This window comes from Amblyomma mixtum, chromosome 2 (genome assembly GCF_055824585.1).
Source record: "Amblyomma mixtum isolate Tamu chromosome 2, ASM5582458v1, whole genome shotgun sequence".
Taxonomy (NCBI): domain Eukaryota; kingdom Metazoa; phylum Arthropoda; class Arachnida; order Ixodida; family Ixodidae; genus Amblyomma; species Amblyomma mixtum.
In genome coordinates, this window is record NC_143013.1 from 296783382 (window position 1) to 296809530 (window position 26149).

At 46.4% G+C, this 26149-nt stretch overlaps 1 protein-coding gene across 1 annotated transcript in view; it reads left to right on the top strand.

Annotated features, from left to right (window-relative positions):
* Positions 1–26149, top strand: part of LOC149364602 (uncharacterized) — a 267785-nt gene that overhangs the window by 188476 nt on the left and 53160 nt on the right. The window contains exons 7-14 of the mRNA XM_089574551.1: positions 2405–2470; positions 8975–9056; positions 11435–11462; positions 11855–11964; positions 15416–15491; positions 15595–15662; positions 21366–21477; positions 21846–21927. Coding sequence (XP_089430677.1) covers positions 2405–2470; positions 8975–9056; positions 11435–11462; positions 11855–11964; positions 15416–15491; positions 15595–15662; positions 21366–21477; positions 21846–21927 — 624 coding nt within the window. The remainder of the gene's footprint in view (positions 1–2404; positions 2471–8974; positions 9057–11434; positions 11463–11854; positions 11965–15415; positions 15492–15594; positions 15663–21365; positions 21478–21845; positions 21928–26149) is intronic.

Consider the following 26149-nt stretch of genomic DNA (forward strand, 5'->3'; position numbering starts at 1 on the left):
CCTGCGAGATTGACATGCAGTATATATCAAACTTCAACGCGGACTTCTGATTACTACCTGTAGCTTAGAAGATGACACTATAGAATCACTTTAAAGTGAGGCGCGTTTTTTCAGTCGTGCAAGAAACATATATGTATTTGCCCTTCGATCGTGTTGAAAAGACTGAAGCGGTGAAAACTTCCGAAACTGTGCTGCGTCTTTTTTCGGCGGATATCCGAAAAATTGCTCTCTTCAAAACTTCGACACGTTTCGAAACTTCGTGCTCTTAGTGTGTAAACACTGCGGCAGACGAGCGCGGATTTAGACGTTACTCCTAAACTGAAAATAAAAGGGGCGGAGAGCGAAAAGGTGTCATTGAACGCCCAGGCTTCGCAATCTAGATCAACCGAATATAAAAAAAAGTACTAACGATGAATCCCAAGTCCATTGCCTCGCTAGAGTTGCTTTCAGGCTTTCTTGTTTGAATTTTCACGAAGGGATTATTTCGCAAGGCGTACCTTGCGTAATCTCTGAGGCGCTTCAGTCTCGAGCGTCATTTTCGTCACGAAAGGAGGGCGCACATTAGCGCCGCGATCATCGAGATTAACAGCCTGCATCGTGAATTTACCACCCCACTTGTTACCGCCGACAGCTTCAGGCTACAGGTTTGGCTGTAATCATGGCGCTTGCAGACTCGAACGTTTAGCGCACTTTTCGCGTGGAGTGAACGCAAAAAGGAAGGAAAAAATAAAGAATGGACAAAAGAGGAAAGAAAGATCCCTATGTAGCATTCATGGTCGTGTCTCAGTGGATACCCCAAAGAGGTTACGCTGAAGTCGCATACACGCCACGAGTTTCGATTGCCTTTGAGGCTTTTTTCCCTGCTGTGCATGCGCGCGAAATCAAAATGCGGAGTTGCCGATGGTGATCGTGGCTGTCAGTGCAAGCGACAGAAATGGAACTAGTGGCCTGCGCACGGGCTGGAGATGACTTCGCCGCGATGGCTCAGTGGTTACGGCGCTCGGCTGCTAACCCGAAAGACGCGGGTTCGATCCCGGCGGCCGGCGGCCGAAATTCGATGAAGGCGAAATTTTAGAGGCCCGTGTGCTGTGCGATGTCAGTGCACGTTAAAGAACCCCAGGTGGTCGAAATTTCCGGAGCCCTTCACTACGGCGTCCCTCATAGTCTGAGTTGCTTCAGGACGTTAAACCCCAATAAACCAAACCAAACGGGCTCGAGATGAAAATGAAAACTGGTTTTTGAGGAAAGGAAATGGAGCAGTAACTGGCTCACATATCCCGGTGGACATCTGAAAGCGCTCCGTAACGGAAGGGATAAGGAGGGAGTGAAAGAAAAAAGCAAGAAAGATGTGCCGTAGGCGGTCACATCGCTGCAACTTAGTGACAGCTTAAAATCTGCGCGCATTAATACACCGCCTGATTTCGCGCCTAATGTCAAATTATTTCTCAAGAAATTTCAGTCGCATTCGTTCGGCAGCCATTCTGTGCACAAATGATCTAGGCCCGGATGGCTTGTACCGGCCAAGCAGTTGCTTTCTCCTGAAAATCCCGAGTTAATTCTCCTCGCCTTTCACAGTGGTGAAAACTTTAAAAGGGGCGCAAACACACACGACCACAAAGTACAAGAGACGAGACACAAGCGCCGACTGTCAACTGAAAAAATATGGCAACAGTTGCATTAGCAAGCCTTCGATATCTCTCTTAAACGCTGAGGCCTGTTTTTTAGATGCGACTAATCTGTTCACCCCTTGAGCGCCTTGCTTGGTTTTTCGTATCTTTTTTTCCGCAGTGTCTCTTGCTCGCACGTGCGTTCTGCAACTTCTTATCTTGTGTATGCTGCTGTGTATATAAGGTGTTCCCTTGCTCCAATAAAAATCAGTTGACAGTCGGCGCTTGTGTCTCGTCTCTTGTACTTTGTGGTCGTGTGTGTTTGCGCCCCTTTTAAAGTTTTCAAATATGAACCAACTTGCCCAAAAAGAAGTGTTAATGAAGTTCACAGTGGTGGCCAAGGACTGGCCGCATGTTGTGACTGGGTACCCCTCAATAAAATTATATACTTTTTATATACTTTCTATAGATACAGACTCTATTGTCTTCCTGTTGATATTTTCTTTTGTATATTCATAGTCTATAAAGTGTCTATAAACAAATTTCTACTAAAATTATATAGCCTTAAATTTATAGATCGTCTGTTGGCTCTCTATTGACGTTGTTGACAAAAGTCTTCGGACAGTCTGTCTAAAGAATTTTTTAAAGGTGATTTTAGACATGTGTGCGACTGTTGTTGTTTACCTCAATAAGCATGGCACATGTCCACGCGGGGGTATTGGCCATGGTACGATAGTGAGTGCCAGTGTGCTGGCTGAACGTCGTTCTGTTTTTTCTCTCTTTCTCTCTATTCGCAGTGTCACGCACTCGGACTACGTGCCCACCTTCTCGCCAGACTTGTTTTTCCTCTTCCTGCTTCCCCCGTGAGTATTTCCCCTCCGGTGTTTCCTTACATCGCTAAAAGACAATACGACCTGATTGTTTACAAATGTTTCTTCTTTAAGCTTATCGGTTACTGTTACGTCGTTGTTCGCAAAGACAGAACAGTCCGTCAGAAGCACCAAATACTAATCCGAGTTGTACAGTCAATCGCGCAATAAGAATTTGTCTGCTACTACTACCCTCTCACATCATCCTCTTAACGATATATAATAAGCGAAGGCAAGATAAGCGTTGGTCCTTAAGGGTAACGGAGTGGATTCCAAGAGACGGCAAGCGTAGCAGGGGGCGGCAGAAAGTTAGGTGGGTGGATGCGGGGATACGGTTGCCGAAGCTGGAAAGGACAAGATTAATTGGAGAGACATGGGAGAGGCCTTTGCCCTGCAGTGGGCGTAGTCAGGCTGATGATGATGGTGAATAAGCAACAAAGCTCCCGTCACACAAAACGTTTTTCCTGAATCTGTGCTGTTTTTTTTTGTATTTCTCTTTTCGTCTTTCTCCGGTCAGACCTTAAGCTTGCGTATTCTTCTGGAGCACGCCAGGCTCAACTGTCTCGGGACGCTTACCATAAGCCGATTGGCTGAGACTGAGTTCACGAGAACAAATGATGCCCGTAGTGCATTGGGAGCCAGTTTCCCAGGGACCAAGGGAATTGACGGATCAGCGTTGTTTGGAACGGATATAAGCCACTAAACCCAGTTCCTTGGATGTAGTGATCTAGCAGACTTCCTTTGAGGATTTCACCGCTTTTCTGACGACTGGAGGTCGTTGCGGCCCCGAGCGAAAGACGATATTAGACACAAGCTACTTTCGCTGTAGGGCTTCTCAGTGGGCGAGCGAGAAAGTTGGATTTTTAACGTGACCACGAATTTTATTATTTTCCTGCCCACCATGAAAAACAAGTCCTGTGCGGCAAACATAGCGGAGCTTTCCGTAAGTCGCAGGAAGTTCTTGCGCCGCAATCTGTGAATAGAGCAACTGTTTTTACCCTCCGTTGTATGCTCATATCTTTCATTTTAGTGTGGGCTTTATTTCGTGATAAGCTCAGTTGTGGCAGGGGGCTCATCAACGAGTTTTGGTAATCGCGTAAACCGCTGGGAATTGAAGTTTAACCGACCTGTTGCGCACTGAAAGATATTTACCGGGTAGATATGCAGCCTATCGCAAAGTGCGTGGCTTTCTGTCTGAACTCTCACGTGTAACTACAATGTGTGCTGTTACGATTTAATCGCAACCCTTCCCATGTACACATGACACCATTCTTAACCCGGTCCCCGGTGCTTTCCATAACTAAGACGCAGTCTCTTACATGTCTAACCTGTGCAACCTCACAAAATGCGATGCGGGCCCGGATTAACCAACTTCTCTTAGAGATACGAATTTTGAAATTCTCAAATATTTTGAGGTAATTTCGAAAACAATTACCAAACATGCAGTAGTTCTTGGAAACTGAGAGATCCGACTATGGATAGTGGATGAAGGCAAGGCCATCGACCAAGAAACGTCTTAAAGAGGTTTTCTGTCTCCGAGGAACATGTATATGCTGGAATTGCAATGCTTGTAACACCTTTCACCGATTCCTTTCGTCTGTCTCAGCTAGGTACACTAGCATTGATGTTCATTTTGGACCAAATCAATCAAGAAACATTTAAACGAACTAAGGGCTTGGAAACAGAAGCATCGAAATGAGCCTGGGGCGATGTAAAGCATTACGGGTTAGCAAAGTTCCTCGCTAAGCTGATTGAATCACAGGAACTTGAACACAAGAACAACTTGATGTAGGTTGCCTTCTTTGCCTTAGTTCAGCGATACTAGTCTCGGTATCACAGATGAGCGGATCTTTTCTTGTACCCGCACCTTGTGCTGCAGAGGTCCCAAGGCAAGCGCGGAGACCATAGTGCCACGAGAGGTCCACTGTGAAGCATTTAGAGTCAGAGCAAGGGTTGAGTGCGTAGTCTTCTTACGTTTTGCAAGGCTACCGAGCGTTACTAGAGCGGCGTCATACCTTACCCGGTTCAGTGGCCCGTGCAAACAGTAAGCTGGTCAGTGATTGCCGTATAGAGCGCACTCCTTGCTGGCTTCCATTTCACCAAATTAAGAGCAAGCAGCATGTTCGCGAAGTTATCGCGTGAGCCAATCTTCCCGTCGCTTCGCATAGCGAAATGGGGGACCGGTTCAGCATTGGCCCCCTATTGTGTTCCCTCCGTCCTTCGACCTCCATCTGTTTTTTTTTTCTTTGCGTCGACCCTACGGCGTTTGTGGGCTGGTCGCTCCGTTATATTTGCATGCTTATTTGACGAAGCCCTCGTGCGGCCTTTATGCCGGCATTTCGCCGTTTCCACCGCGTGTTGCTGCCACAAAACCGTTCCAGATCGGGTTTCGTGGCGTGCCCCGACGGCAGCGCGCTCCGATTGATCTGTTTACGGTCACCCGGCAGACGGCAGACCATGGCCGCACCGTGTCCACTGTACTTTTTCTCCGACAATAGTATTCTCATTCGGTATAAGAGAGAGAAAGGGAGTTGGAAGGCTTTTATGGGCAGAACCTCTTATTTTTTACTCATTTTGTACTCTCTTTTAACGCCTATTGCACCAGTACTCTTCTCATTCAGAAAGAGCAACGCAATGAGGTTTTTTGGGGAGAAATATTCCTTTTTTTTACTCCTTTTTACACCTTTTCTACTCTTTCAACGCTACTGCCGGGCTTTTTATTACACCGGTACATGTGGCAACTGCTCGTTTCTTATGGTGCACCGCGGAATTAGTTTTGTGTTTCGTCGCGCGTTTGTGCCGCTGGGTCCTTCGGCTTTTATTCCCGACCTTCCGCGAATGACGCACATTGTGTACGAAACTTTCGGCACCGACGCGGCGGCGCCTTGTTGTCCCATTGGCACGGTGCCCGGCGTGGTGCCGCGCTCCTTCGGCGATATTAGCATTCCCTCTGTCTTTCCCTCTCCCTCTCTCTGTCTGTGCTTGCCTCCTTTTTCGCTTGACCTTGAGAAAAATGATCTTTGCCGGGCTTTCTTTCTCGATTCTGTTTTATTTTCTTGGACTCGTAACTCTGCAACGAAGTGCAAATAATTGTTTCCCAACGGCTTTTGTTCGCTTGCTGCATAGCGCGCTTAGTTGAGTTTAATTTAGTCCTGTCTAACTTGGTGTTGGCGTGTTTGTATACGAAGTGTTGTTCCACTCTTCAGTTTGCTACTATTTTGTTCCGCATCGTCGTCGGTGGTTTTGAGAAACCGCTACATTTTCTTTTCTTCTTTAATTCATCGAAGTATTCGGAAAGAAAAGGCAAATTCGATGGGTCAAAAAAAGTTAAGAGATGAAGGATACGGATTTCTGCTGGTTATGCGGCCATTGTTTTCACAAACGTCCTAAAACTTGGCACTTCCCTCACGCTATATTTTTTCTCTTCATCATGACTGCTGAATTTCAATGAAGGCGAAATTCTAGAGGCCCGTGTACTGTTCGATGTCAGTGCACGTTAAAGAACCCCAGGTGGTCGAAATTTCCGGAGCCCTTCACTACGGCGTCCCTTATAGCCTGAGTCGCTTTGGGACGTTAAACCCCAATAAACCGAAACCGGAAAAGAGAATGTAATAAACGGGTTTTTTGTTGTTGGAATTGAAGGTTGGTTGAGAGTCGCGGTGTTTACGGTTTGTCGCACGGTGCCAGCATTCGCGGTTTCGTTCTTTTTAGTAGTGCGCTGTTTGCAAAGTTCGTGGGATATCATTTCGTCACGCACATGTGAGAGCCGTGATACGCAAGCCCAAGATGTAACACTGAGGAGGACCGCCGATTTGAGATTAAGAATGGAATAACAAAAAGGAAAGTATAACAGAAAATTTTGGAATGGCGCGCAATTCCTGCATGAAGTGAGCGAGGCTGTGCAGAACTAGAGCTAACGAAGGAACGATTTCTTTTTTCGCGTTTTTCGTTCTCCAAGCGTTAAAGCTTTACTTACGCTTCACCAGAAAGAAAAATGCTTGAGTAAGTACGGAACGTCTGAACGCTTTCTATACCTTGAGGGCAACCTGGAGGCGCTGAAGTAAAGGGCTACTAAAACGAATTTTTTTTTTTCGCTATTTCACTCTCTTTCTCGAAGAGTGAGACCGTGCACGCCATTCTTGCCTGCGTTGTCTTCTAGAATAAATGCATTCTAAGCTGGTAAAAGAAAAGAAGCTCAGAATGCGCCTGGTAAAATTCATAACTCGATTTTGCGTCTGGATCGGCCCAAGTATTTTCCCACGCACGCATCGAGCTGAGGAAGCGCGCCCCAGTCATCATTAAATCTTGATTTTTTTTTTCCAACTCATTTCCATGTTTTTCTCTGTTTGTATCTGCACTGGCATGCTCTCGTGTTTGCCATTGTCATCCTTGTTTAGTTTTCTGTTCGGTGTTTCTTGGAAACGGCTCTTCCTTTAGATAGTTGCGAAGTCCTCTGCGTGTTAACTTTTTTTTTTCTCGCACAAACTTGCTAGGTGGAATTGGTTTAACTTTGAATCTTTCAGCTGAGTTGAATCTTTACGCAGTTTTCGTGCCATATGCAATCAGTGGGCTGGTATACATTGTGTTAACACTTTTTCTCCTGAATAAATTTCATTGCATAAGATGCAACTAACACACTATATTTTGCGGCTTTCTTAGTTCGTAGTACAGATTACAATTTTTTTTTTTCGCATTTTCTGAATCCACGATTGCCGGGCGCCTGTTTTGCTGGCGCGTGCAGCGCGGGCGGTAGCGGGTTCACATCATGTAAATTTTGTTTCCGCGGTTAGATAAGGAGCAAAAATCACACTTCTTACTTTTTCCCAGTACACATAGTTCTGGTTCAGACAGTCCCAGTTTTCCACTTAAAAAAAAAAAAAAATCGTTTCCATTTGGGTGCTACTTAGCGCTGAATCACTTCCAGTGTTATCTTTTTAAGACTCCTTGTCTATGACTTGTTTGGTTTGTGGTTCGCATTCCTGTGAAATTTTCCGCTTCGAAGAAATGCGCCGGAACTTGCGATTATGAGAAACCGAGGCTCTCTAACGACTGGGCGCGTGAGAGCTACACCTGCCGGAATATGCAGACACCTTGCTTTGAAGTTTTCAGTTGCCGCCCCTGAGAAACGAGTGTATTCTCCACTGGCTCAGTGATTGTTTTACTCACTTTGTCGGACGGCAAATTCCGCACCGCATCTGCCAAGGAATGCGGGTTCTGGATTTTCATTTGCGCTCTGAAATAGGAACAAGCTCGCGGTCGTTTTTGTGCTCGTCTTGGGCCCTCGTAGGACAAATTGGGACGCTTCACGCTCTATTCCTGTGACTATTTTCCGCGCCAAAGGAAACAGTCTTATTTCTTTTTGCACCCGTAGTCGAGACGCACGTTCACGCTTCGGTCGATTAGAAAGCGCAACGAATCGAGAACGCCTAGACTTCAGGAAGCGGGTTTGAATACGGTTCTCCAAGTTAGGCTTATATTTTGTCTTCAAGGTAATGGTCTCACAACATTTTGCGTGTCGTAACTCTTTCTGTGATCATTTTTTCTACAAGTTTCCGCGATGGTGTTTTCCTTGCCTAGCGTTCGATGCGCAAAACGGTAAGGGAAAAGATATCATTTTTGTTTCTTTTTTTTAATAGAGGAAATTGTGTTTCTTAAAACAGCTATTTCAAGAAACACCGCTTCCCATTTTAAGAGAATGGGATGCTATCTGCATCGCGTCTGTTGATCGTCGGAGTGTGCGAATAGCAGCGTGAATACTGGTACTCACACGACTAGAGAACGAACAGCACAGTCGTCCCGAAAAATACGTTAAATAAGATGTCGTGCCATGTGTTGCAAACGATCGGTATTATTTTAATCGCAGTCATTGAGGACTAACTATGAAATAAGTCGTGAGTGCTGAGCATGCGTACGTATACGAGCGGGTTTGTTGACAAGGGGTTCAACGCCCAGTTGAAACAGAGGGAAGCAGGGAGGAAGACAGACACCAACGCTGACTTACACCGGAGCGTTTATAGGAGTGGCCCTAGAATAAATAGATGAGAACAAAGGGGACAATAACAGATAGGAACAATCGCATTAGGGTTACGTCACAAGTCCCTCGCAAGCCTCCTGGATGCGTACCACGAGCCAGTTTTCTTTGCTCATACTCTACACTACAAAAACCATTCACTATATGGAAGCAAAGCACAAGCGCCTGTGTTTTTCATACGGCAACAGTCGGAGCGACCGGAACTATTCTGTGATTACTGACGTTGGTTCAGCGTGCGGTCGCTGTGAAACCTTCGCAGAATGTCGCGAAGAAAGAAATAGGCAGAATAGTGCTAGAAAATATTGTTTCCTGGTCTCTGAGCAAATTGCGATATATTTTCTTCCTCTAGTTATCTTGATTTCAGCAACTCATTGTTGACTGTCCTCCTCAAAGCTTATATTCAGACCAACCAATAATACGTACCGCTTCTTTTTTTTTTTTTTCTGCCCTCTCGGAACTCGCCGCAGAATCATCCTGGAGTCTGCATATTCTCTTCACGACAGTGCCTTCTTTAGCAATATCGGGACTATCCTGTTGTTCGCAGTGCTGGTGAGTGCCTCGCATTTTTCGTTTCAACCCAGTTTTCTATTCCAAAGTGTGGAAAGTTTGTCTAACTAGCAGCTACTCTTGACAACTTGACAGGGTCTAAGAAACCCATTTAGCCTCAGAAGAAAATGGCGCATTTAGCCTGCAGTGCGGCAGTGTAGAGCGTGAAAAGAAGGCATAATTGAATTCCATTCTGCGTGCAAACATGCTGAAAGGATTAAAAGTAATGAGAACGGGATTTGTTCTATACCTCTTCCTGCATTTGGACTTGACATGAATGCCACGTAGACTTCGGCTCTGTTTCACCGGTGAGCTTTGCTATTTTGAAGCTGTTGAATGCGAGCCGTCCTCAGCATCCTTCTTGTGGTGTGCAAACCTGAAGCGGCTTTTCAATGGCGCGTGTGAAGCATAGATGTTCCCACCGCTTTGAGAAGATGTGTCCGTTCTGGTGAAGACCGAGCAGAAAAAGTGACGGAATACGTGAATCAATACAACGAAATGTGAAAGGCCGTTCAATGCGGAAGAACATGAGATGTCTTCCGCTTTCTTTCTTTCTTTCTTTCTTTCTCTCTTTCTTTCTTTCTTTCTTTCTTTCTTTCTTTCTTTCTTTCCTTCTTTCTTTCTTTCTTTCCTTCTTTCTTTCCTTCTTTCTTTCTTTCTTTCTTTCTCTTTCTTTCTTTCTTTCTTTCTCTCTTTCTTTCCTTCGTTCTCTCTTTCTTTCTTTCTTTTCTTCTTTCTTTTGTTTTCTCTCTTTCTTTCTTTCTTTCTCTCTTTCTTTCTTTCTCTCTATCTCTCTCTATCTTTCTTTCTTTCCTTCTCCTTTCCTTCTTTCATTCTTTCATTCGTCCTTCCTCTCTATCTCTTTCTTTCTTTCTCTCTTTCTTTCCTTCTCCTTCCCTTCTTTCATTCTTTCATTCGTCCTTCCTCTCTTCTTTCTTTCCTTCTTTTGTTCCTTCTTTCTTTCCTTCATTCCTTCTTTCTTCCTTTCCTTCCTTCTTTCTCTCTTTCTTTCTTTCTTTCTCAGTCCTTAACTTGCAAATGGCCGTAGCCGTTCTTGGGGTCACCTATTATAAACTTCCTGTTCCTTCCAACGGGGCACTCGGAAGGAACAACTATGGAAAGCGACGAAACACAGCCATTGACAAAGCGTGAAGGAAAGCCATATATAGCCATCAATCTCGATGCCAAACGAGGTCCGGCATGTCTGTGCGCCGAACGTTACGCGCAAGGAGCCGTAAGCTCGCAGCAAAGGGGAAGCGGCCGGGAGTGCACGTCTCACCTTTTCGCCGCCAGGTGCGAGCGCACCCGGCTTTCGATTTCCGACGACGAGGCAGACGCGTAGCCGTCTCCCGGAGCGCACCTCCATTTCTTCCACCCCACCGTGTTTGCCTTCTCCGTGGCGAAAACTCAATCAGCTATGCAAATAAGTTGTCCTTCAACAAAAGCAGCTCGGTGCGATACTTCCTTTCTGTACGCCTCTTGCATTTTCATTACTTGTTTTTTTCCCCCTGCGAGTTTGCATGTTAGTTTGAGCAAAGTTGCGCATTATGGAAGAAGGCGATAGCAGCGCTCCCTCATCCTGAGGATACTCTCTGCTGGAGCGGACAGGGGGAAGGGGGGGGGGGGGGGGGGGGGGGTAGAAGTAAACTTGATTCGCGCATATTCAGACCCCTGCCGCGTACTTTATCTGCAGAAAAAAAGGGGGGGGGGGGGATGGCAAAGAACGTAATACCTTCTTACGTCGTTTAGGAGATGAAAGCGGGTACCGAATTACGCGAGCGTTTTAAGTTCCCGGGGAGGTTCGTAGTGACACGCCGCCGCGCCTATAGGAGTGCTCTCGTGGTGGCTCAGGTTCCTAGCTGCTGCATTTAGGGGCGGGGGGTTGGAATGATATATAGCCGGCCGGCGTGCTGGACATAAAAAGGAAATGCTTTTATGAATGAAGCAAGAAGAACGGTTAAACGCGATTTGTTGGTGTCGCTGACCGACCTTGGCGCTGTGAAGTCCCTTCTTCCCCGAAAGAAGTTCAGTGCATTGTCAAATTCTTTCGTTAAATTGAAAATTTCGCTAAATAAAGAGTGCAGATAACGCAAGGATTTAGCTTATTCATCCTTGCTGGGGCAACATGTTTTAGATATGTAGACTTAAGTAGCACTGTTAAGAGCAGATAGGACACAGACGAGTGGCCATGTGTATCCTGGCATAAATTTGGTGTTGCGTTTTTCCTCGTGTTAATGTCTTAACAGCATAATCTGTCAACTTTTTACGGTGTTAAGACAATAAATGATTGTTTTTGTTAAGGGCAAGGCAGGAGGGGGCACTTCTCTCATAATTTATTGTTCTGCTGTTCTAATCGGTGCCTTGGCGTTTCTACTTTACAGGGTACAATAATAAATGCCTTCACAATAGGTAAGCGCTTTGTTAGCATTTACGGACCTTCTTCCTGTTTTTTGTATTATAGTACACAGGCTCTTTGCCGACTTTTCTAATTGGAAAGCTTGAAATCACTCTGGAAGCAGAAATAAAGAAAGCAGCTCGCTAATTTTCACAGGGGGACAAAATCTCGGCTTCAAATTCAGTGACGACTCTAGCTCTCTTCAGGGCTTACTTTATTCGGTTCAACCTTAGATAGGAACACATGACTTGTGTGAAGGGGGTAGAGCTCTGAGCAGGTCTTAATTAAGGTCTTAAATTTCAAAGGACACGCGCGAAATTAACTGGCACGAATCTGCTTTTTATCCGTGTCCTGTTCTCTCTGTTGTCTGCCTCTCGCAAACGGGGCGTGTATGGCTACATTGCAGGTCCAAGTTTGTATTTTTTGAACAACGTCGGAGCCATCGGCCTCCCGAACTTGAGCCTGCTCGAGTGCCTTGTGTTCAGCTCTCTCATCTCGGCCGTTGACCCAGTGGCCGTAAGTGGACAACTTTTACGTGCTCTCTGTCACCGCGGTGGCGAGCGTTAACTTTGTCGATGCGATAAAGAAAGAAATAAGATAACAAAAATAGTGTCAGTGATGCCGCATGGTTCAATCTTTGCTCTGAAACAAAGCGTGTATGCATTTTCTGTTTTCTAAGTCAGTAAAGAAATATACCGCTTTTACACTTATTCAAATTCTATGAGGACGTTGTGTGTCTTTGATATCGCACAGTGGCGTAGCTGGAAGGTAGAGCTTGTACCCAGGCTGCTTCAGCCAACCGCGACGCAAAAGCTTTTTTTGGGGCATTCAGTGCAGCGATCTGCGTGCTCGATGAAAGTGTGGCCGTTGTTTATGACAGACACCGAAAGGCACGCCTCTGCATTGCGATAGAGACGCGAGGGATAAGTGAAAATATGGCAGCTTTTCTGCGATATTTTAAGGAGCTCGTCAGGCCGTTTGCCGCTGTCGCCATGATGTCAGATCGAAGAAGTTGAATTAATAAAAGAAACTTCCCAGCCTGGAGCGGGATTCGAGCTCGCGCCGTTGCGAACAGACTCGTTCCGCTGGCCGGTGCTTCAGACCACTACGTTATTGTTAGATTTTTTTTCTTTTAAAAATGGTGTTGCCGCAGCCTCACATCCCGCGTGTTAAGCAGCCGACGATGATGATGACGATGATGATGATGTCCTTAGGCTGCCAGTCTCTGGCACTGCGATCTGGATGTCGTCCTCATCTTCCATCCATTAACTGGCGACGATCGGTGTGAAAGGAAGCCATGCTAGACAGAAAAGGAAACAGGCTAGGCCTTTTCTAGGCGTCCACTGATTTATTTTTCGCGGGCAGAGCCGAACGCTCTTCGACGGGCTTGCACGTCAATGCGGGTATAAGCCGCCACGTGGCAGTAATGGTCAAGAAGCGCCAATTAGAAGAAAACAAATATGACGAAGCACTCATAAAAATTGCCTATAGACTGTGTATAGACCTCTTATCAACTACATTGCTTTCGTATAGATATTTCTTTTTGTCTATTCATAGTCTAAAGGCTGTCTGTTGAAGAAAATATATTTCTATAGACTGTCTGTAGGATTTGTACTGTCTTAGATTAGTGTATAGGATTTGTCTATAGAATGCCAATAGACTTCATAGACAAGAGTCTATGGACAGCCTTTAGAGTGTCTAAAGAAACTTTTGTAAGGGGATCGTCTGGGTCCTTTTCTTGTCTTCGTTTTTTTGGCACTTTTTGGATGTTAACACGTAGCAGCTGTCCCAACTATCACCTTCAGTTAAATGCAATTCACTTCATATGCTGGGGAGCGAACAGTGCTAGAGTAGCGTATGGTTGCAGCCATTTCGTAATGTACGCCAGATTATTCTTTGAACTTCGGTCGTTTTTAATTGTTCTAATGAATGAATGCTTAAGCTGGGCTCTTCTCCGTTCATATTCCGTCAACAGTGCACCAAAGACGGGAGGGGACGGAGAGAAAGAAACCGGAACGCAGACACAGGCTTGTTTTGTGTCTCCGCTCTCTTGCTTTCTACTCAACCCCACAGGAAGCCAGTCAAAAATAAAAATTCTGGGGGCACTTTGGCTCTCTAAAGTGCTGCAGGGCGAAAGCGTTTTTTGGCGCACTGTTTTTTTATTTACTTTTTATTTACTTTTTATTTTTCATATTTTTGATTTTTGCTCCTTTTCTTGTTTTTATTGTTTATTATTTTTATTTCCATACCCCATTTCATTTTGTTTTCATTTTTGCTTATCTTCTTATTTTTATTTCCCTTTCCTTGACTTTATTCCTTTTATTTTATTTATGAAACCTATGCATTCACCAGATGCGCCTTTATTCATGCTGGAACCTTGAGCCTTCGTGGCGGAGTGGTAGCGTCTCCTCTTCAAATGCCAAAGGCCCTGGTTCGATTCCCACCCTCGGCGCAGTTTCTTTTTAAGCAGTGACGCCGAAAGGCGGACAAATCTGCTGACGCGTCTGTCGACACGGCTGCCGACGCGTCTGCTAACGACAGTATGAGGCATTAAAGGCTTTCGCCTTAAAAAGAGCACGCTAAACGGCGTCATTTTTCTAATGGTTTCAGTTCCGCGTTTCCTCTTCCCAGCGAACGCCGGCTGTTGTCACAGAAAGCCTGTTTCCTTGGGGTTCTAAAGTGATCACGGGCGTGAACAGGGCAACCGTTAATTAGCCTTTGCTCTTTCGATCGGAGCGGTCGATTGCCGGCGCCGCGGAAGCGTGCGATTGGCGCCGCTGCCGCTGTCAGGGCAACCGAGGCGGCAGACGCCTACATCGCCCCGATATCCATGTAGAAGAGGCGCAGTTTGACGTTAGGTCTTCGATGTCAACGCGGCGCCCCTCGAGGCGTCGGCACGAATAATCGCTAGTCCCATACAATGGCAGAGATAAACACGTTTAAATTTTATTTTGCCCTCGTACGACAAGCGGTATCCCAGTGAAAGAAGCAATACAGCCAATTTGTAATTTACAGCATGTGTAAGCTGTGATCTGTTAAGGTCTTACCGGTATTCACGCTTGTATAGCTTGTAGGATAGGATAGGATAGGATAGGATAGGATAGGATAGGATAGGATAGGATAGGATAGGATAGGATAGGATAGGATAGGATAGGATAGGATAGGATAGGATAGGATAGGATAGGATAGGATAGGATAGGATAGGATAGGATAGGATAGGATAGGATAGGATAGGATAGGATAGGATAGGATAGGATAGGATAGGATAGGATAGGATAGGATAGGATAGGATAGGATAGGATAAACTTTATTTGCTCTATTTTACAAGTTATTACGGTCGACAGAGGTCGGCGCCCATATTCCAGGGCACCGCTGAGCTTGGCTGCTCGCTGGGCATGGATGACCAGTTCTCTCTGGAGAACCGGGTTGCCGCTGGAAAGCAAACTCTCCCACTCTTCCGCACTCGGATTTTGTATTCTATAGCTCTCCCACTGTTCCGCACTCGGATTTTGTATTCTATAGATTTTGTATAGCTTGTAGACATTGTATAACTTGTATTAACGTTACTGTCTGCTGCTCTGTTCATGTTTTTGTTTTTCCCCTTTACTATTTCATGTTTAATTTTGTTTTTGTATTTTCTTGCGATGACTCTTATGCTTTTATCTGTTTTGTTGTAGTTTCTTGAAGTTGTGGTTTATTTGTTTACTTTTGATTACATTCTGTACCCCCCCCCCCACACCCCCCCCCCCCCCTGTTATCTAATACCCTCGAACTGAGGGCCCTTAGGGGTATTTTGTTTAAATAAATAAATCGGTTTACACTTTATTAGTACAGTTCAGTTAGAAACTTGAGACTGGTTACCGGACCGAAATTAGATACAGCGCTGGGAATCTCGAAACAATATTGTCTCCTTCCAGTTGTCCGAGGCTCACGCCGTCCCAAATCACAATTCCTTTTTTTTTTTCAGGTTCTAGCAATATTTCAAGAAGTCGGAGTCAACAAAGTATTGTATTTCTTAGTCTTCGGGGAGTCTCTACTTAATGGTGAGTGGATGAAGGTGCCACTTTTTGTTCCCCTTGGGCTGCAACTTGCCTCACGGTGTCTGAGTGCCCTGTTCGCCTGGCGTTTTTGTCCCCGTCCACGCAGATGCCGTCACTGTCGTTCTGTACAACATGATGGTCGCGTTCTTCGGCAGCGACATCACGGCCAGAGAAGTAAGTGCGCCTGAATTACACGCCGTTTCTTTGTTTTTTTCTTTTAAGGCGAAAGCCTTTAATGCCTCATCGTTGTCGCCAGAAATTTGTCCGCAGAAGGTTGTCAGCAGAGGTGTCACGCTTTTCGGTTGGTCGAAATTTTTATGACGTCAGAGTGCGCGGATTCGCAGTAATGAGGTCACCCACTTATGCCTGACGCCCCCTTTTGGAGCAGATGACAACTAATAAAATAGTTGTCGTCCCCTCCGACAGGGGGCGTAAGGCGTCCGTGGGTGACCATTTACATGCCTCATTACTGCGAGCAGAGCCATCGATACAACCGAACTCATCGAAGCAGAGAGAGAGTCATGCTAAAGAAGCAGTCAAAGTAGGCAGTCAAAGTGTGTAGTTGTAATGTGTAGTCAAAGTGTGTAGTCAAATAAAGCACTAGTACAGCACAAACAGTCTTCAATAAAACGGAGAGTTCAGCTAGTTGCTTCATGTTTCTGGGAAAAAAACAGCGCTAAGACGAAGGACAAAGAAAAGAGGACAACAGGACAGCGCCGGTCCTGTTGTCCTCTTTTCTTTGTCCTTCGTCTTAGCGCTGTTTTTTCCCAACAAACAGTCTCGCAGTCAATGCCAAACAGCACTTTGTAGAACCAAAGTGTCCCCTGAATTTTTGTTTAGCAGCTATATATCGTGCTTATGGCTGGTAGTTAGGACCATGACCTAATCACGGTCCACGAGGACCACGATTAGGACCACTTTAAACATGAATACACCTCTATGAGAGTAAAAAGAGAGTAGGCTTACCTCTAGCGCATTACTCCCTTTACCCAGCTTACTCCCTTTTTACTCCTTTCCGTTTATAGTGTACTTGGATATATTTTGAGAGGGCAGCATGGGTCAACGCGTCTTGTTGTTCACATGTGTCCGCTGCTGAAGCCTCGGGTACTTTCCACAGTAGTTCGGCGCAGTTCATGTCAGTTTCGATCGCCTGGAGTTCAGCGGTGATACAACTCTTCCCTGCTTACGGTGATTATTTGGCCCGTTAAATATCGTGAATGCGGGTCAGGTTAATTATTCTTCCATATATGTTCTTCCATGATGACTGCAGCGTGTGTCAGCTACGAAACGTGCATCTTTTTCGCTGCACGCAGCCAAATAATTTAGACAACTGCGCTCTCCACAGTGTTTTACATCTGTACTCGGTGAGAGTTTCGGTGGGATGGCTTTCATGAGATGCTTTAATCAAGCTTGCCGCTACCATTTCGATTGTATGCCGGCGCTGAAAGCAGCGGAACGAAGTTAATCTTTGTGGCATTCCATCGCTGCTTCCGCAGTGGTAAGCGCGGTCCCCCGATTCTGTGACTGCAACTAAAGTGGAGATTGCTGCAGTACTTGATAACTATCGATGTTCTCCAGAACTTAGAAAGAAAGGAAGCTATACTCATAATGAAGAAGATGGGGGAGCGGTAAAAAAGAAATGCGTGGATGCACTGGGGCAAGAGGGATAAAGAAGAGAGAACAGGATTGTGCGGAAAGAGAGAGGGGAAGTAGAGCATACAAACTCTATGAAATATCAACGGGTGACTTCGCACAAATTGGAGGGGAAGTTTGCCGGACAGTGCTATATTACAGCCGTGCTTCAATTTCCGAGATTCGCGTGCTGCTTCCTGTCTTTCTCGTTTTTCCATCGCTTCCGCGCGCACTCCCTGGCGATTCCTCCTCGGGGCGGAAGTAAGCTTCCGAGCGCAGACCTGGAGTAATATCTTTATTATGCCGTATTTACTCGCTTAATGGAAGCGTTTCCATAATGAAAGCGTCCCTGCACTTTGGCTGCCAGAGAGTACAATTTATATTTCACTAGCTTAACAAACCCACCCCATTATTTTGTCGCGTAGTCTGCTGCTGATGATAGTGAATGCTAGCAAGCGCCCTCTTTTTAATGCCGAAATAGCTACGTCATCTGTCGAGCTTAAGCCATGGGACGAACACCCACGAAGAATTATCCGCGAGGAATCTGAGAACCAGTAGAAAACAATCCTGGTCACAATCCTGACCACAACAAGAGGGGTCTTTGGACGGCATTACGGGCTGCTACGCGAGTTATATGTGCAGGTTTAACATAAAAGTTGTTGACATATGCTCTCGTACACGGAAAATGAGTTGAAGAGGGCGTTTTGTTTTATTTAAAAAGGGACTCGTACAGGATGAAGTATTTATTGTACCAGCCCTCCTTTTGTCCAATTTCGCAGCTTCAATTATTTTAATGCGAGAGCGTTAGAAGCGTCGTCAGAAAAAAAATGTCTCGTAGGTCATAAAATTCGCTCATTGGCTGGAGGAAAGTGATGTCACCAGAGCGGATAGTTCCCATTACTGAAAGGAAGTGGCGTCAAGGAAGTGACGTCAACAGCTTCTAATGTTATCGCATTGCCAACGCATGCCAAATGGGTGTCCCTGTGGATTTTCCTGAACCGTTTACACGGCGTAATGAAACCGCCCCCTCAAATTTTCAGGGATTTTCTGAAAAAAAAAAAGCACGTTCATTATGTGAGTAAATACGGTATTTATCTTTTGTTTTTCTTCTCCTCGCCCTTCTTCGCTGGTTTAAACGACACGACGTCCCCACTATCGCAAGGATCTTCCACTAGGCGCGGCGGACGTTACGAACAGTATGGAAGCAGTCTTTGTGTAATACTTGCTAGGGGGCCGTATTTTGAAACTATTCTCCTTGCCATACATTCACATGCTTTTATTATACTGACAGGTGTCGCCTGTAACGTCGTGTCCGATGGTTAGCCTCCATTGGCAGTGTCAGAAGGCGGCAGTAACCAACATACATAAACAAACTGGCAGAATAATAATTCCAAATAGGCAGCTTTACTATATATATACAACTCTCTGCAGGCACGTAGTGTCCTTCGCATCGGATAAGAGCAACCAGTCTTGTTGCCTCCAGAAGGCTAGCAGTTCAAGTCTCAAGCAGTATCCTGTGCTGCTTCGAAATGCGTGTATGTGGGATTTCTCAGCCTGCTCACGGAGGCCTTTGCTCAGGGCGCCGCGCTTCGCTTCGACGCTTTTTCCCGGCCTCGTTCGCCGGCACGTATCACCAACGCGACGGAAAATATGTCCGACTCGTGTTTGCTCACGGTCCGAAAACATGCTTCTCCGAGAGGATAAAGGGAGACGTTCGTATCTGCGACGGTGGCGCCGCCAAGGGAATAACGGCCTTCCAGTCGCGCAGCGTTTGCGAACTTGTGCTGCTTCCGTTCGCTGCTGTCCAAAGAACGATAGGGTAGTGTTACTATTTTATCTCGTTCTCCATTTTGTTCCCCATTTTCGCTGGAGGTCTGTTTCATCTTTTAACGCGATAGCGTTAGAGGCAATGTTACGCAGAAAATCCGGCGTCGGCGTTGTCGGCGTTGTGAGTAGTAAATAGGGTGGCGTAGGCTGGTCCAGGCAGCCACCCGCGGTGAAGCAACCTATAGGTCACGTGACCTTGTGGGGTCATCACAACCTGCCCCCACCGGATTGTGAGCAAACTAGCCACCCTGGCAGGTTGATCGCGAGAGAGGCTGCTCGGGAAGAGCAGCTTGGGTCGCAAAATCCCCCACAGGTGGCAGCACCTGCCATAGCAGGGCAGTGGCGCATCCCTTAATCGTTGCACCATTGTGCCAGGAGTGGCACGAGGACTCCCAGGAACACATGGATATAAAGTTGAGAATGACCAATTCCTCATATATGGGCATTCACTCATTAACGATATTGCGTCATATCCTTCACCTCCATTTTTTTTTTTTCGTTCGACCTTCCTTAGCCTTCAACGTGGCTGTTCCGTTGGCTAGTTGGCTGCTCATATTGACGAAAACCTTTTTCTCTTAAGTGCAAAAAAAAAGAGAGACATGAGACGTCCTGTCCCTCTCATGTCTCCGTCTTTTTTTTTTTTAGCTTAAAAAGTGTTTCGTCTGCCTTAGCTTAGTATATTTTAACTTCGACTGGCGCTCACTGGTACTTTTAACCATGCGCGCATCTAAAATCTCAGTAATCTCCGGCACCATTCCGGCAGCAGTTAGTCACCTGTGCGCTGTGACACCAGCTTAACTGTGGAAAACGAACTTTCTGGGGTAATAACAGGAGTTTTGGTATTATCTTTTAACTTAGCAGCGCAAACGAATAGAGCTTCGCAGCACTGAAATTGGGTCGACCGTTTCCAACGTGCCGGACTTCATCGTTGAGGCCTGTTTCGAGGGAACTTTGAAAAATGAGCTCGCTTGGCTTCGAATGCCGTGTTGAGATGAATACGTATTCTCCCCGCTGCTTTCTATACTTTCTAATTGTCTTTAGCCGTGTGCATTGGCAGCGCTATAAATAACCTGTCAAAGTGGCAGTTTTTTATGCAAGTATTCTTCAATACTTCCTCCTCTCCACTTTAATGTGTGGACATGCGCATAGACATCTTAGACACGTAGAGATAATTATCAATCTGCATAAGCAGGCTGTCCTTAATCTTTTATGCAGTGTCTTGACTAACGAAAATTTTCATTGTACGACTTGTACGTATGCATGAGAGCACTGAAGGCTGAGGTCGGATCTTTGTCCCTATCTGTTGACTAACTCTACCGAATTAACGAGCGGTTGTCGGGTCTCCGCGTTTCGTGATTGCTTGCCTGCGGAATTGGGAGATGCGGTTTCGTGCCGAAGCGGGGCTTCCCGCGCAAGTCTGAGTTTTTCCGGGCTTCTCTGTGCGGTCTATCGGTTTTCCTAATTAAACGATTGCAGACTGCCTCTCCGAGTCTGCACTCAAGTAAATGTCATTCTCGCCTAGCTGATGGTTATTGATTTCCTTGCGTTGTCGCATTCATTTCAAGTGCAGTTTTTAAAGTCTCACACTTCTGTCAGCCATTAACTTCCTATCTTTTTATCTCTCTCATCTCTGTCTTTCTCTCTCTGGAGTTTGTTGTCTGTGTAACTGCGCATAGTACCAGCGTTCACTTATTTACCTTTGCTTAGGTTTTAAGCGAGGACTTCAAACTCTTGCGTTATCTATATGGTAATATGGTTATGATGTGAAAACACCGTGCTAGACAATAAGCATACACAACAGGTGCATGCCAAATTCTGTTTCTCTTTGTATGTGTCCCATCCCAGAGTGTTTATACCAGCCATTCCGTTTGAATACTTTCTGTAGCGTGGCTTTTTGGGCTTGTTGGTACATAGTTCCAATACACTGTAGCGCAGCAAAAGACGAGGACACAAGAGACGAGAGACGAACACCACGAGCGCGAACTTTTTAGCGCTCGTGGTGTTCGTCTCTCGTCTCTTGTGTTCTCGTCTACTGCTGCGCTACAGTGTATTGGAATACTTTCTGGTTGGCTATTTGGTCCCGTTCTGCACTTAGAGAACTATCAAAAGTGATGCATTTACACTTCTACAATATAATGAACAGCATCGTACACTCTAAACACGAATACGCCTATATCGGAGTAGAAAGGAGTAAGCTATCCTCTAGTGCACTCACTTTTATAAAAGAGAGTGCGCTACAGGGTAGTTTTTACCCCTTTCTGTTTTAGAGTGGAAAAACAGAAGAAAAATTCAAAATGCTGCAGGGTATAGAACAAGTGCAACGAATCACCAGAATGTGTTGTACGCAAGAAAGTGTGGAGGAAGAAGGTGAGTAGCAGTGAAAAAAATAAAAAGGTGGAACTTTTGTTTTTGGTGCAGATAGGCATAGGCTTCGCTGCGTTCCTGTCCGTGAGCCTGGGCGCCACGTTCATCGGCTGCACCATGGGAGTGATCACCGCAGTCGCCACCAAGTACACGCATGACGTCAGGGGTGAGGGATTTATTTATTTGTTTATTTATTTACCCACAGCGCCAAGTGGCATTACAGAGGGGGGGGGGGGGGGGGGGGGGAATCACGAAACTAACCACGAAACTGAAAGGACCAAGATTGCGGCCGCAGGATACGATTATTTTATTAAGCGACAGCGTATACAGCTCCAGCAGCCGCGGAGTTTCTTTTTTTTCCTTCGACAAGCGGACTAATATCACTAGTCTTGGTAGCATCTTTTCTTTACCAAGCGTTATGTCAGCTTTTTTGTTAATCATACTGATCAATTCAAGTATTGATTAAAGCGAGAGTTGACAGACTTATTCGATCTGCTTGTGACTGTTTTCTGGTGCATCCATCTTTCTCCGCAGTGGTGGAGCCCCTGGCCGTGCTAGGCATCGCGTACCTCTCGTACCTCACCGCTGAGCTTGTCCACTTCTCGGGCATCATCAGGTACGCCAACAGATCGCCAACTGTCCGGTCCCTGCCTTGGCACTGTTCGTGCTGAGTTACCGCAAACGTCCTAGTCATAAGCTCACACTCATCGTCCTAGCTTTACAATGACATAGCTGTATATATGAGCGACTTTCTCTGAGATGAACGGCGTCAGCCCAACACCCCCTCCCTTCGGCAGTGGTCCAGCGCTGCTGTTAGGTAGACCTAAGCTACACATGGGTGTAAGGCGGGATGCCTTGAGAGGGAATAGCGGGTGCATTTGGGAAAGCCGAGGAATGCATAGGGTAAATGGCTATCTCTCTCTCACACTTCTACGCCTGCGGGGAAGGCGACAACACGTCGCGATTTTCTCTAACGTGTTCATTTTCTCTACGTGGTGAACCGTACCTTGTTGTTCGCGGTGCTTGATTAGGCATCCAACTACAGCGGTTGCGGCCTTGCTACTCCGTATACACGGGACCGGAAGCTTATGCGTGAAACAATGAACAATGTGTTGTGTGTGCATGCTTTGCTCTTAAGTCGTTGGAGTACAACATTTTATTTCAGCCATTCCAACGTGAACTTTCTTGCCAGGATAGTGGATGCAGATTTCATTAGGGGCTGTCTACTTCGTCTGCCCACTCCACTCGGTCAACTCCGCCTGCCGGCCCGCAGGAGCGTCCTCCCACTTCCCCTCCCTCCCAGCATCCCCAGACATCCCTGCAGAAAACTTCCCTATAAACGAGATCTGGAACCTACCGCTTTCGCGTGTTTTTGAAGCCACACTTCAGCGTACGCACTCAGGGCCCGGCGCACGCGTCTGAAGCCCAAACGAACCGTAGAGTTAACGAGTAGCGAGTAGGCAAGCGAAAGCTTCTCATAGCTTGAGTCGCTTAAACCCGCGTAAACCAAAAGCCATATTCGTCTTTTTCGCACTTTTCCCTCTCAGTTTTCGCGGTACTTTTTCCTCCTGTATTTAGCCATAGCCCTATGCATCGCTGACGGGTACATCTTTTTATATATATATATATAAGGAACTAACTATACATGCGGTCTTCTGAAGAGACATCGAGGTCGACTCAATACAGTTATTGTTCTTGATAAAAAAAAAAGGCTGAGGCTTAACTTGGTTAAACCTGGAGAATGCGAAGCATCATCGTGTCGCGCAATTTGGAGGCGCACAACCACAGCGACGGCGCGAGGTGGGCCCCCGTTTCTCCACTGTCGTGACGTCATTGTGTCACGTGGTGTGACGTCATGTATCACGTGATTTGGAGGCGCACAACCACAGTTACGGCGCGAGGTGGGCCCCCGTTTCTCCACTGTCGTGACGTCATCGTGTCACGTGTTGTGACGTCATGTATCACGTGATTTGGAGGCGCACAACCACAGCTACGGCGCGAGGTGGGCCCCCGTTTCTCCACTGCCGTGACGTCATCGTGTCACGTGGTGTGACGTCATGTATCACGTGATTTGGAGGCGCATAACCACGGTGAAGGGCTGAAGTGGTAGCTAAAGTACTATGCTTCGCATAAAATCGCTTCTATGGCTCCTTCTGGGTACACGGATGTTTTCCCAGCAGCAAAATTACCGGTTTATTGAGCAACATTTAAAGCTTTTTCCGCCACTGAATTCAAACTTGTGACGCCAACATGGAAAATGACACCGTGATCGCGGTTTTGTAGCGCATTGCGTTGTAACTTAGCTAACTCCTAGCCTCTGAGATTGAGGGCACTTTATTGGGTTTAAAATTTGGGACGAATCAGGCAGGCGGACTTCTTAGTTGAGGACTCCGGTGGCTTGCGCTGATGTCTGGACTCGTCGGATGGTCCGACGTTTGTCCTCCAGACCGTCGGTGGCCAGGGGTTAGCCTCTTTAATCTACCCGCAGAAAGCTGTGTTGGCGCACTGGAGTTCGTTTGCGAAGTCCGCCGATGGTGGCTACACCTGTATTTCGTTTTTCGGACTCTTTTTGCGGCCTCCGCAATCGAAGTTCTCGTGGAGCTCCCTTCCCTTTTTCTTTGTTTTCAACGGGCACGCCAAACTCGGCCCCACGCGCCGGTCGCGACTCGGTCCCGAGAAATAAAACGCCCCACTAGACGGCACGTGGGGCCGACTTGTTATTGTTGTTACTGGCTATTTATTAGTAAAAAAATAAAAACTGGTTTGGTTTAGGTTTGGTTTATGGGATTTAACGTCCCAAAGCGACTAAGGCTAAGAGAGACGCCGTAGTGGAGGGCTCCGGAAATTTCGACCACCTGGGGTTCTTTAACGAGCACTGACATCGCACAGTACACGGGTCTCTAGAATTTCTCCTTCAAAGAAATTCAACCGCCGCGGCCGGGATCGAACCCGCGTCATTCGGGTCAACAGCCGAGCACCATAACCACTGAGCCACCGCGGCGGCAAAAAAAAAAAAACTATAGTGGAAGGAAAAGATATGCTAGCAGCGGCATCTGCCTTCGAAACCTGAAGCACCTGAGCTGCGGCTAGCGGGAATAAAAGTACAGGGAGAGAGAAAGAAAGGGGGAGTGATAGTAAGAAAGGCTAGGAGTAGGGCGGCAATATACGCCATGTACAAATTCAGGATGTGGAAATAACCAACTTGCTCCATTTTTTTATGACTCGGCTTTGGAGTTTACTTCAAAATTCATTCCTCCGTGTCTCGGAGGAGTAGACTTCCCAAAGACCACAGAATCCGTGCGAGAATGAATGAGTGAAACTCTATGACGGGTTTTAGTTCATTGCTTATCTGTCGTCCCATAACGCTAAAAAAGACCCTTCTACGTCAAAGAGGACGAATCTGCGGACGTAGCAAATAAATTAAAAAAACAGCAGGCTCAGCGAAAAGTGGATAAGGGGGTGAGAAAAGAGTAATTTGGCGCGCCTTTGTTTTTCTTTTCTTGCCTCCACATCATACGCCGTGAAACTCGGAACTATAACATTTCGGGCCCCTGAGATGGCGCTGTCGCTAGGGGGAACTCCCCTGTTGATTTTGAAGATTTAGGACGCATCCCCGTCAGCCGCTGGACGTGCGTTGAGTTCGAAAGCGTTTCTCTCGTGCGTGTACGCTCGGCAGCTTTTTGCTGCCGCTCGGAGCGGGAAAGAATACCGCTAACGCACCCTGACCTTTTATCTACCTCCAGCTCTGCGCCGTCCTCTTGTGCGTGCGTGGAAAGTGTTATTTATTTATTTATTTATTTATTTATTTATTTATTTATTTATTTATTTATTTATTTCACCCTCACAGTACGTGACATTGTTCGAGAAGGACATCTCACGTGCCAGTTTGTTCGGTTCCATCGTTAGTTACGTATCCGTGATCGGGCAATGTTTTGGATGGTTTCGGTTTTCGTATCTGCTTCTTAAACGAGCGCTGCACATTCTGCCTTCTGTACGGCGCTACGGGCGCGCAGCCCGCGATGAGCGTGCCAGATTGCTCGTTTAAAATCTCGGCTGACGGCGTCATTCGTTAAGCGCGTCTGTTTCATCATTTCTCGCAAAACGAGAGATAGGCTCAGAGCTTCCGAAAGTATAGCCCGGTTCGGTGTTCTTTTGCGTTCTATGAATTTCTTTCATTAAAAACAGAAGCACTTTTGCGAGCCCTCCAGCAAGAAATGGCGGACACGCGAGATACTGGGGAGCACATAATGAAGGCGACACATGCTACCTTGCGTGCAGGTAGAGGGCCAGTTAAGCCGTCTCCGCTAATGATGCGAACGCAGAAATCGCGCTCGGCAGCTCCGTGGATTTAGCGTCTACAACAAATTAATATTATTGTTTGTTTTAATATTACGCTATTCTTTTGTTTCTCGGTTGTTTTTGGTACGGAACATGTAGAAAAAGGAACTAAGAAGGCTTGGGACCGCGCTACTTAAGTCGAAACAGTAAAGAGGGAGAGACAGCAAAATTTAACTGCAACGACGAAACCCTCAATCAAAATCTGCACAGCCTGCGATCAATCGTCGGGGGGGGGGGGGGGGGGGGGGGAGCTGACTGTGGCGCCGCCTGTGAGCGTTGCATAGCAGCGCCCTGCGAACTATCTTTCTCCGGCACATTCGTGATTTGTGCAACTCTGGGCGACTCATTTAAATGCACTAGGTGGCGCCACAATCTGCAACACCCCCTCCTTCCGCTCCTCTTTGTTTTGAACCGATCATATTTCCGAGTTCTCACACATGGGACTCTTAAGAGGACAATGATTTGCTTAGTCAACCCTAGCTTGACTTGCCAGGTTTGAA